Here is a 12,041-nt window from a genome sequence, read left to right on the forward strand (position 1 = left end):
ACTTTGGGTGATTTGTGGATTGCTGGACTCAAGAGATGTTTGAGTTCTAGGACTCAAGAACCCGAGGGAAAGGATGTGGCTCAATTTGCTGGGGTGGGTCTTTGCTCATGGTTTGGTTAATGAACACTAGTTGTGGTGTTTCCCCAATTTAATGCTGATGTCATTTACCTCATGTTATTAAAGATTCTCTGCTACACCGAGATTCTGTGCTTGCGAGAGGGGAAGTATTTCCTCTTTGAGGCGCCCAGGGGGTGTGTAAGATTTTCCCAGGTCACTGGGTGGGGGCTTGAGCCAGTTTTGCATTTGCTTTGATGAACACAGGGAACCCCTGTGTACTGAGCCCAGCCCTTGCTGCTATCAACTTGGCCTGGCAGAAGGGTTACAGTAGCTCCCTCACTGGTGGTTCTGATCAGAAAGTCCACCCTGGACTGACGAAGCTTCCCAGTTGAAACGGGTTCAATCCTGCGCAAAGTTCTGGTTTCACCAAAGTGGCGTTTTCTGATGAAAACCTGTTTAGTTGAAAAGTTCTCACCCACCTCCAGCTAGGATGGTGCTGACAGGGGAGCAAGTGGCAATGTTCTGTCGCCTCTTTCTGGACATCTCTTTGCTTTCAGATACTTTCACTCCAAACAGAGCCCCTCCCCTGGTTCTCACCCCTGCTCCTTTAGCTGGATGGCTAATGGCTGAATGAAACAAACACTCCAAATTGCCAATGAAACAACAGTCCAAAAAGTGTGAAATTGGTGTTAGCGAGCGACTCAGACCCTTTCTGCAGGGAGTGACTGTGAATGCCCCCGTCAGGAGAGCTGTCACACTGACAGACCAGACCTTGACTCCTGCCTGTCCACAGGCTGACTCTGTGTGACAGGGTCCAGTGAATGCACGCTGAGGAGTCCGTATTGTTCCTATGAAGATTTCATTGCATGGACGCAGAGCAGAGAGTTGTACCACATCAGCATTACCGAATGGGAAAAGCCCCAGCAACACATTGTGTCAAATACAGAGGACCAGGTGGAGCAGCAGTAATTTTCCACTTTACAAATTTTAAACCCTTTTTTTTTTAGTGCTCGAATGGCTCCCTGGTTTGCAGCAGGACTTGGAAATTGGGAAGGGAGAGTGCTGTGGGCTCAGGGTGCTGTCTTTTGCGGACACCATGACAATCTGTTCAGACTCAGCCAAGTTCGAAGGAGCTGAAAATCACCATTCCCAGCCCACACTAGGCTCACCAGAGCTTGCTGATGACTGCTGCCAAGAGGGCTCAGGATTTCATCCGCACTGAGCATGCCCCCAGCTCCCGAGAGCAACATGCAGAACTGAGCCACCCGAGGACGGACAAACAGAAACAATCCTCCTTCTCTCCGTCTTTCCATCCCTCACAGCACGATTTGGCTTGAGGGAAGGAGTGCTGTGCTGGGAGACAAGAGAACATGGGTTCTACGTTCAGCTGTCCTACCAATGGGGGTTAGTAATTATGTGTCCTTCACAGCACTCATTAGTGAGGAAGGCCTCACAGCCCATTACGAGATTACACCCAATGGGAAAAGAGTCTAGCCCTCTAATCTGGCAGATCTATGTGTCAACTGCTTAACGAGAGCTTCTCTCAGACTCTGCCACGGCCAGTGACTCCCACAATGCAGCAACTTCCTGAACCACGCGGGGAGGCTGCAGTGCATCATGGCATATGTAGTCTGACCAGGGAGCCTGGCCCTAGTGAGGGGGGCACCTGTTTTACAACTCCCCTCGGGGTCATTATAGAGCAGACAGAAAATAAATCCTGCCTGACCTGAACATTCAAAGTGAATGCGGGGGCCCTTGCACGCTGTGCTGGCATTGACACCACGGCAAAGGGAACAAGAATTCTGATTGGATTGAGTTTCACACCTGCTCTCTTAGGGTTCTCTCCATCCGGGGCACCAGTGCCATTAGATAAGGCTCCCAGTTAGACCCGCAGGTTATGTCTATGCTTCGTGCTGGGCGGTGATTCCCAGCTTGAGGAGACATACTTGCACTAGCTCTCATCTAGCGACCATGCTAAAAATAGAACGGAGCGGCAGCAGTGTTACGGGTAAGTTAGCCACCGCAAGAATGGCCCCATCTGAAACCACCGGCGCACCTTCAGGGTGGCTAACCTGTCCCACCACGTGCACTGCCATGGCTACATGCTATCTGAGTGCGGCAGCTCAAGTCAGAGCCCGTGCGGGGATGGCTCCTTGAGCTGGATGTCACACCCCTGCTCCAAGTGACCCCTTCCCAACCTGCACGGACACCCAGGGGTTTGCGGAGTGACTGGTAGCAGTGGCGCTGGGACCAGGGGGCCAGGGCCCTCCCACTTTTTGAAAGTGGACGGGCCTGGCCCAGCCACTTTTTGCCAGGACAGATCCAGCCCCCTTCCCCTCCGCTTCCCCCCAAGGCCCCACCCCCCCGGGCAGGCCAGTGTGGAGCCGTGCGGACCATCCACCTGCCCGTGATGCGGAGGGGCTGAGAGCAGCCTCCTGCCTGTGTCCCCGCCCTTGGGGCTCCCCACCCAGCCCAGGGCAGATGGAGGTGGAGGGTCTGTGACTCCGTGCCGGCTCCCCACAGCTGCCCGTGTGGCTCTCCCCGATCTGGCTCTGGCTGGGGGTGGGAAGGGGACTCCCTGGCCCTGGTCCGGCTTCCAGGTTGGCCAGGGGTGGGGTCTTGGGGGGAAAAGAGGGGTGGGGGCAGGGCCTCGGGATGGGGGAGGATGTCCCATTTTGGGAAGGCTCTGGCACCCTTGACTGAAAGTTACCCTGCAAGGGAACTTCAGTCAGTAATTCTGTTGATGATGCCCAAGAAGAAACAGAGTCCAGCTCACTCTCTCTTAGCTCAAGTTGTCAGTGCTCAGAGTAAAAAAGCAGGAAAAGCTAACAAACTACAGATCTGACTCCAAATGCGAGGGGAGGCGGTTGGGTGGGAGCACAGCCACATCCCAGAGCAGAAACGCACTTGAAGGTGATTTCCAGTTTGAAAATTGTTCTTTTAAAGTTCTCTGTTTGCAAAACAGATTCTACAGTAAAGCAGCTCAAGGGAGTCACCAGCCTTCTGGAAATGGTGTTGGCAGGAGTCTCTTTTGTGAGTTTAAACAAATGGTGTGAGGGTGAGGAACCAGTACCACAAAAGTCATATTCCTGTGTGACTTCTAGTCATAGTCTTCCTTCAAACGCAGCTGAGTGGGCTTTCAATAAGTGTTTAATTTAAAAAAAATCTTACAGACTTTTCACCACGTCAGCTGCTGTTTGTTCACTCTGTTTGTTTCGCCCAGAAAAGACAATGAAAACAGACTAGTCAGTTTCACGCTTTGGCTGTCCTGCCTAGTTCAATGCTGCCCTGTTTGGGGGCAAACACTGCAGGACAATATGTAAATTCAACCAGAAAATAATTTACCTTGATGAAAAATGTGAAAAAAGTTACTGTGGCCATTCATAGAGTCACATATTCCAAGGCCTCTGTGATCTAAAACGTTCCCCTGTATCAAGCGTTACTGCCCAGGGGGTAGGGAACCCTGCAGCTAGTTCCTGTCTGAGTGCTGGGAAACGGCTGTGGGAGTTGGAACAGGGTCTCAGACACTCTCTGCTTACTCTGCACACATGTGACTCTTAATGGGGGCCACTTTATCTATTAATATTAGCTTTTGCAAAATCTTTATTCTGTTTATTTTATTAAATGTAAATGGTGGGTTTCGACTCCCTAACACGCTCTCTAAATGAATGTAAAAAACTCCAAATAAAATAAACTGCTTTCAAAATCTGGAATGTGAGGCAAGGACCCCACACGGGTGTCTGCACAAGTTGTCAGAAAAAATACTGTCTGTCCCAAACGGTGACAGCACATGAACAGCCCATGTTCGCTCAGGGGACTGCTCCTGCATGATGTCTTGACTTTAGATTCAGTCACAGACCACTAGAGCCAATTAGGCTTTAAACTATTTTTAAATCTTGGGATCCTGATTCTATTTACTTTTCATTTCATGAATCATTTGACAAGTGTGAAAGTCGTTAAATGTCTACATTTCTCATCCAAAAAGCATTCAAACACCTCCCCCCCCACACACATTGACTTGCATATGCCAACATGTGTGATCTAAGGAAGGAAGGAATTTCATTCTTGTCAAAATCTATTAGCCCCTCTAACAAGGTGACTCTATGGTACATTTTATGTTTGCTTTTTGTGACGGAAACATGATCAGTTTTAGTCCAGGTTCGATGGCTCTAAAACAGGGCTTCCAACAGTGAACTTTACTGCGTAGTTTCCATCACCCCAACAACGACCCCATCTCTGCCTCATTTGTAAAGAGTGCTCATTTTAAGTAACTCTGTCTTTGCTCTGCTCAAGATGAATGAACTTCTAGCACTTTGAGACAGATTATGGACTTCATCTCTATTACAGGAAGTGTCCCTACAGAGAAGAAGTAATTAGAGAGATGATGTGTTTATAATAGAAACTATTGTCTGTTCCTCAGAGAAATGGACTATCATACATTTACAAGGGTTGGGGGGGAAATTTCCATATGTTAAACACACAGGATTCACTCCAGACTCCAAGGCTTGTACGTAGGACAGGACCCAAGTATAGGAAAATCTTCCCTGAATTCCTGTCAGTTATGCTGTAAGGGGTATAGGGAACAGATATGCCTTGAATGATTAATAACTATTAATTCCTCCTGACCCTCAAAAATTAGAAAAGCTCCATCTCTGTTTATCCCCAAATAGGATCCTCCTAGTAAAGACAATACAAACATTGTTCACATCATGTGAGGTACTTTGACTTTGTCTACACTGGAACCTAAACGACAAAACTTTTGTCATTCAGAGGTGTGGAAAAAATACCCCCCCCCCGAATGACAAACTTTTTGCCGATGCAAAGCACCTGTGTGAACAGCGCTTTGTCGGCAGGAACGCTCTCCTGCCGACAAAGTGACCGCTGTTCGCTGGGGTGGAAGTTTTTTGTCGGCAGGAGAGCTCTCTACACTGCGCAACTTTAGCGGTACTGCTGTAGCGGCACAGCCCTGTTGCCAAAAGGTGTGTAGTGTAGACAAAGCCTTTGTCTAAGGACCCACAGAGAAGTCCAGTTAGGAATTCCAGTCCCCAAGAATAGAAACTAAAATGGCTAGATGAGATGATTGTTAATCAGGGCTGCCCTTACCATGAGGTGACCCAGAGTGTAGAAAATTGTGTCTGCTGCTGGTGCATCTGTATTCTCTCTGCTCCAGATGCACAGAGAGGGGGGAGTGCTGCGCTGGAGGAAGGAGGGCACAAGAGACAGAACAGGCAGGCAGGAGAAAAGGTGAGAGGGAATCACAGAAAGCAGCAGGAGTTGCTGGGAGAGAGAGAGGAGGAGCCTCTTAGGTACCTCTCTAGCACCCCAGGAGCCCGGACTGATTAACCCCAGCTTCTCAGGGAGCTTCCTGTTTCCTGTCGCTTCCCTGAACCCACCTGAGGAGAACAGGCAGTCAACTGAAGTAGTAGGAGCCAGTGAGGCCCTTAAGACGCTGATATCTTCCCTCACTCAGGCCCTGCTACCAGCCTGCTTATTTGTCCTCTTCAGCTGAGTGTTGAGAGCCACTGTAGCTGGCACAGGACAGCGGTCATGAGTGAAAGAAGAAAACGCCCCTCTGGGGCAGCATTCAGAAAAAGAAAGCAAGCAAAGGAAGCTTTTCTATCTAAGCAGGAAGGAGCTCTCCTGAGATACACAGACACAAATGTTCACGGTGAGCCTTCCAGCCCAGGTGATTCCATTTTCCACTGTCACTCTTCTCCCACGAACAGTTCCTGTCATAGCATTATCCCCCATAATGGCAACTCTGGCATCATCTGTCTTCCCAGAAACACACATAACTTCAAATTTCTTTGTGGCTTAGTGTTGTGGCATGACATACTGTTTGAAATAAATGTTGTAAGCAAGAGACTCCAAGGTGTTGACCTTGATATATCTGGAGCAATGGAACAACTGGACAAAGCAAAGTCAGACCTACAGTCTTACGGGTCAGATGAGGGATTTCAGAACGTTCTGAAGAGTGTGCAGAAGTTGGCAGAGGAACTTCACACTGAAGCTATTTTCCCACCCATTCAAGAATACAAGAGTCACCGAAGAAGAAGACATTTTGATTACGAGGCACGGGATAAGCCCATAAGAGACCCCAAACAACAATTCAAAGTTGAATTCTTTAACCCGGTGCTAGACTGTGCAATACAGTCAGTTGAAGAACATTTCATGCAGCTCAAGGAACACAGCACTATATTTGGGATGTTGTATGATATTCCAAAACTCCTCACTATACCTGAAGAAGACCTACACCAGCAATGCAGGGCACGTGAGACAGTGTTGACACATGATGACATGCGCGATGTTGATGCGAGTGGTTTAGGTGATGAACTGAAAGCCCTTTCAAGACACAGTTCAGCAGGATCAACTCCAAAGGCTGTTTTGGAATATATGTGCACAAATAAGATGACTACCCTCTTTCCAAATGTTTTTGTTGTTCTGTGCATACTTCTAACACTTCCTGTAACAAATGCCAGTGGAGAACACAGCTTCTCCAAGCTGAAGTTAATAAAGAGACTCGGATGCAATCTTCTCTTGATGCTGATCATCTGTGGTGGCCTTTAACCTTAGTCTCATCTCAAGCTCTTTCCACCTATGGAATGCTCTCTCGTGATTTGCTGCTTTCTCATGGCATGCCAGATTTCTAGACAGATTTTTCCAGTCCTTTGTTCCTGTAGAACCCAATGTGGCTGGAACATTAGACTGGAAGAGTTTGCAACAAAAACAGTATGCGGCATTCTGGGTTTTTGAGTACATAAGCCATGGCCTCTCCACTTTGTCACCATTGGGGATTTCACGCCAGTAATGTGTTGGATGGAAACTTCTATTTTCATTGTCTTTGGGAAACATTAAGTTTTTCACTTGCTGTGGCCCATGCAGTGCAAGGAAGTCCCTCAGGCTACTGCTCAAGTGGGTCCACAGTCCTGGATCCTCTAGACTTAAGGAACTAAACTCAACAGCAGCTGTTTCTTGTGCCTCCACCACACTCTTCTCTGATCTAGACTTTTCTTCAGGAATGTGCCTGGTTACATCCACTTGAGATGGAGATATGGATGCTGCAGTAGCTGCCAGGTCACCTGCCCTCTGACTGACTGGAAGATCAGGCATCTCCTCACCACTCACATCCTCACTGGGGCCGGAAGGCTCACCGTGAACATTTGTGTCTGTGTATCTCAGGAGAGCTCCTTTCTGCTTAGATAGAAAAGCTTCCTTTGCTTGCTTGCTTTTTCTGAATGCTGCCCCAGAGGGGCGTTTTCTTCTTTCACTCATGACCGCTGTCCTGTGCCAGCTACAGTGGCTCTCAACACTCAATTGAAGAGGACAAATAAGCAGGCTGGTAGCAGGGCCTGAGCGAGGGAAGATATCAGCGTCTTAAGGGCCTCACTGGCTCCTACTACTTCAGTTGACTGCCTGTTCTCCTCAAATGGGTTCAGGGAAGCAGCAGGAAACAGGAAGCTCCCTGAGAAGCTGGGGTTAATCAGTCCAGGCTCCTGCAGGTGCTAGAGAGGTACCTAAGAGGCTCCTCCTCCTCTCTCCCCCTGCAGCTCCTGCTGCTTTCTGTGATTCCCTCTCCCCTTTTCTCCTGCCTGCCTGTTCTGTCTCTTGTGCCCTCCTTCCTCCAGCACAGCACTCCCCCCTCTCTGTGCATCTGGAGCAGAGAGAATACAGATGCACCAGCAGCAGACACAATTTTCTACACTCTGGGTCCTGGGGGCACCCCCCCACCCCCAGTCTGGCACCTGAGGCAGTCACCTCAGTTCACCTCATGGTAAGGCCAGCCCTGAGCTGTTAAATAAGGATCGCTTTGGTTCCACAGGGCCCTGTGTGACACTGATAGGGAACACTAATGAAATACCATTCCTGGCCGGGACTGAACCTTGGATCTCTGACTCAAGGAATGAGCCGCTACTTTCTAACCTAGAGCTGTCTGCCATCTTACCGATGCAGCGGGATCCATCTGGACTGGTCATGAAGCCACGCGGGCACGTGCACACGTAGCTGCCTGCCGTGTTGGTGCACTCCCCGCCATCGCAAACACTGGAGATCGTGGCACACTCATCCACATCTGGAAAAGAACAAGCCACCAGGGGTTAGTCTTCTCTGCAAAGATGATTTGCACCATCTTCTCTGCTCATCTACACAGAGGACCCTCAGCCAAAGGCAGTTGTCTCGAGGACAGCACCTGGAATTCCAGGCTGCCACCTACACTCCAAGGGGCCCTGGCTGGCCTCTGCCAGCTGTTTGGGTGATATCTTCAGCTGATGTTTTTGTGGGGTCGAGACACTGTGATTATCCCTCTCTCCATCCCCATTATTCTACATGGCCCTTCACCACCCTGGCTGACTGCCAGCAGAGACCCAGGGCTCCCGCGCAAAACTGCTCCCGCCAGGAACTCCTGCTCAGCTAGGCAGAGCCACTGAGGGAAACAGCTGATCTTGAGGGGCTTCACTGCACTTCTCAGCCCTCCAGCTCCCCACGCTGCTAAAATGCCTGCTGCTCCCACGACAGGGCAGTGCATGTATCTGCCAAGCCACTCGCCCATATCCTGAATCAAAGCCATTGCACGCTCTCCTGTGGCCACTGGGAAACTGCGCAAATGCTGTCTTGCACCCCTCCCATGGTCCTGCACCCCTCCCTCCCCGTCCCAGCCAGTAGGGTAAGTCAGGCACCAAGTGGCTGTTGTGCAGTCTTCAAAAGGGAGAATACTGGCTAGTTCCCTCTGTGCTCCTGGGAGCTCCTGCAGTGACCCCAGCACTGGGGTTACCCAGCCTACTGGCACCACACCGTTTTAGGGTGGCACAAAGGGTTTTGTATAGCACTCTGCTGTCAGTGCCAGGCACTCACCTCTCACTCACTCTCTTTCCCAACAACCTCTACTGCTCCAGGGCTGTGCCACCATTAATGCATATTTAGACTTTGCTATTAAGTTAGCAAAAGGGACAAGACAGAACATGGCTAGATGGGCAGATACTTGGAGAGGGAAACATGCTGTCCAGCTCCACTTGTCTGGGAGTACTAGGGAGTGATTCCAAAACCAGGCAACAGCCCACAAGAAAAGAACCTCTGGGAATCTGGGTGCTCAGTAATGCCCCTCATGTGCCCCTACATCAGTGACCTATGGCCCTGCTGCAGGAGGCCCCCTGGAGACGGAGGGGGTCCAAACCAGGACCAGCTGTAAGGTGTTGCAAGACCATGTGTGTCCACAAGCTCTGCCAAGTCCTTCTCTTTCTGCAGCTCCCTCGGATTGGGCTGCACATGGGTTAGTCAAAGAGTCGAGATGAACACTGAGTCAGCGTCTTCTCACTGGACAACAGAAGGCAAGTCCCAAAGAAATTGCAACAAGCCTTTTCGCAGCTGAATCCAGCAACGCGGCCTGCAGGCTGATCTGGAGGCTGTGAAATGGAGCCCAGTGTTCAGAGGCCCTGGGACCGGGGGCAGCTCTACCAATTTTGCTGCCCCAAGCAGTTGCCGCCGAATTGCCGCTGGACATGGCCTGCTGCCCCATTCGGACTGCGTCCCCATTCGGACTGCTTGGAGAGCTGGTGCCTGGAGCCGGCCCTGCCTGGGACTAACAAGAATTGTTACATGAGTCATGAAACACACGCAACATGCCTTGCAGCAAGACAGCCACTGCCATCGGACCATATCAAAGCATTCCCCAAGCATCAGTGAATGAACACCTGCTGTCCCAGAGAGAGGGGGCAATGTTGCTCCCAGGCTAGGGCTAGGTAAAAGCAAGCCCAGAGAGGCTGTGCCTAGTGCAGGGTTCACCAGAAATTCTGCGGCAGAGCTGGGACCAGAGGCCAGTTCTTCTTCTTCTGCACGCTGACCTGTAGCTTCAAGACCATCCTCTCCCTTCCTATGCCTCTGAATCCCCATGGTTCTGAAGCTGCAAACAGGTGCCAGCTCCTGGGGCCTGTTCCTAACTTTGGGCATCCACAATTGATAATCTGACCAAGTGAAAGAGTATGACAGCCAAGAGCTGAGCTGGAAAGAGCAGATGTGCTGGAACTGAGTGTGCTCCAGAGGTTGCTGGGACGTGCGCCTGGCGATTCACCAGGTTTCCAGATCTCCCCTGGCTAATGTCCACAACAGCAGAATGGATTATTTATTTCTATTGCTTCCTTTTTACTGATCAGTGTTAATAAACTGCATGTGTAATCCACACACCTTCTGGGGGTGGGGTTCTGTCCCATCTAGTGGCACCGAGACCACGTAGAGAGAGAGGTAAAAATAAGCCTGCTGTATAGCCCTAGCTAACAGCCAGGTGGCTTTTAGCTCATGCGGTAGAGGCTCATGCTTTAAGCTCCCAGAGGCCACAGGTTTGATCCTGCCCACCAGCAACCAGGGTCTGTCAGTATTACACATGGCCCAGCTAAAGTCTAGCTTGCTGCAGACACAAGCAACCAATGGAGAGGAATCACACAGAGAGCCCATAGGCGATAATGTGCCAGAAAACAGAACACAAGGGCAAGGAGAGGGAATAAAGTTGAACAACTCCCTACAATGAGGTGCTTCATGCCAGCATGCTGTCTGCTACAGGAGCGGGGATATCAGCGAAGTAGGCCAAGAACAGAGGTGCTTTACGAGTCCATAAACTGCGTATATTATCCAATTGTTTGCAATAAAGTTCACAAAATGCACAACTGCTGGAAACTGCATGGGGCTAGCAGGAGGTTAACAAGAAACAACGGGGCAAGTTTTGCTCCTTCTGAAGCACTTCACCTATGTGACCGGCGTAGAGTGCTGCAGCATGCGGCCTGGTGGCATCAGCAGAGTGAGGCTAGGCTCTGTGCTGGACACAGGGACAGATGCCCAAAAGCAGGCACCGGCTACTTGATTGCCTCTGCTACCAGGACAGCACGGAGGTTTTGTTCCATGAGCAGAAACCACTCGTGATTTAGTGATGGAACGTACCATCCACGCTGCCGGGCATGGAGAGGTGAATCCTGTAGGTCAAGGGATCTACCGATCCGTACTGGGGACCTGATGGTCCAGGGTTCAAATTATGTTGATCACCATAGAGGGTGGGCTTTTATTCTAGGCACAAAGAATGTAGATCACACGCAGTGGCTGGGGGCCTGTATCCTAGAAAGTGTTGGCTCTGGAAAAGACTTAGGATCACTCAGTTGCTCACAGAGCTAACGCTACCTGTGGGATGGGGAGGGAGGCTGTCTCACCTCTATGTAGGGCGCTGGTCAGAGCATTACTAGATACCGGGTTCCAGTCTGATGTCCACACTGCTAAAGAGGATACTGACAAACTGGAAAGGATTCAGAAAAGAGCGACCAGGATGATTTGAGGTCTGGGAAGCCTGCCTGAGAGTGAGTGACTAACAGAGCTCGGTCAATTTCATTGATTCAGGGGAAGGTTAAGATGTGACTTTACCATGGGCTATAAGTGCCTCCCTGGGGAGATCTCTGATAGCAGAGGGGTCTACACTGGGACAGAAAAAGGCATAATGAAAACCAACGGCTGGAATCTGAAGCAAGATGAATTCTTGGAACGACTTACCAAGCCTCATAGTGGATTCTCCACCCCGGGTGTCTCTTTCCAAAAGCTGGGCTCTAGCTCAGCCAGAAGTGATGGGCTCAGGGCAGCAATCCATGGGGGAGGTTCTCTGGCCTGTGCTATACATGGGGTCAGATTCGATTCTCACCATGGTCTCTTCTGGCAGTAACATCTCTGGACTCTATTAAAGGAGGGCCCTGCTCAGGGTGTCTATCCGAGCTGCTCTTCGGCATGGAGGAGATTGGAGAGAATCATTGATTTTTTGGTTCAGTGGCCAAACTGGAAAAAGAAGCTAAGAAGCTAAGAGTTTCATATGCTGTTTATTAACACCGATCAGTAAAGAGGTCGTCGTTTAGCTAAGAGCACCGACACAAGCTGAGGTGGAGCCTCTCTCGCCGCAGAGTTAGTTCCTAGCTCCAGGCAGATCCCAGGCCCACAGGGCAGGTGCTCTCCGAGAGCCTGCCTTACAC

The 12,041-nt window shown here is 50.2% G+C and overlaps 1 protein-coding gene across 1 annotated transcript in view; it reads right to left on the reverse strand.

Moving 5' to 3' along the window:
* Positions 1 to 12,041, reverse strand: part of FBN3 (fibrillin 3) — a 281,443-nt gene that overhangs the window by 129,406 nt on the left and 139,996 nt on the right. Inside the window, exon 9 of the mRNA XM_037885777.2 lies at positions 8,000 to 8,125. Coding sequence (XP_037741705.1) covers positions 8,000 to 8,125 — 126 coding nt within the window. The remainder of the gene's footprint in view (positions 1 to 7,999; positions 8,126 to 12,041) is intronic.

This window comes from Chelonia mydas, chromosome 25, assembly GCF_015237465.2.
Source record: "Chelonia mydas isolate rCheMyd1 chromosome 25, rCheMyd1.pri.v2, whole genome shotgun sequence".
Taxonomy (NCBI): Eukaryota; Metazoa; Chordata; order Testudines; family Cheloniidae; genus Chelonia; species Chelonia mydas.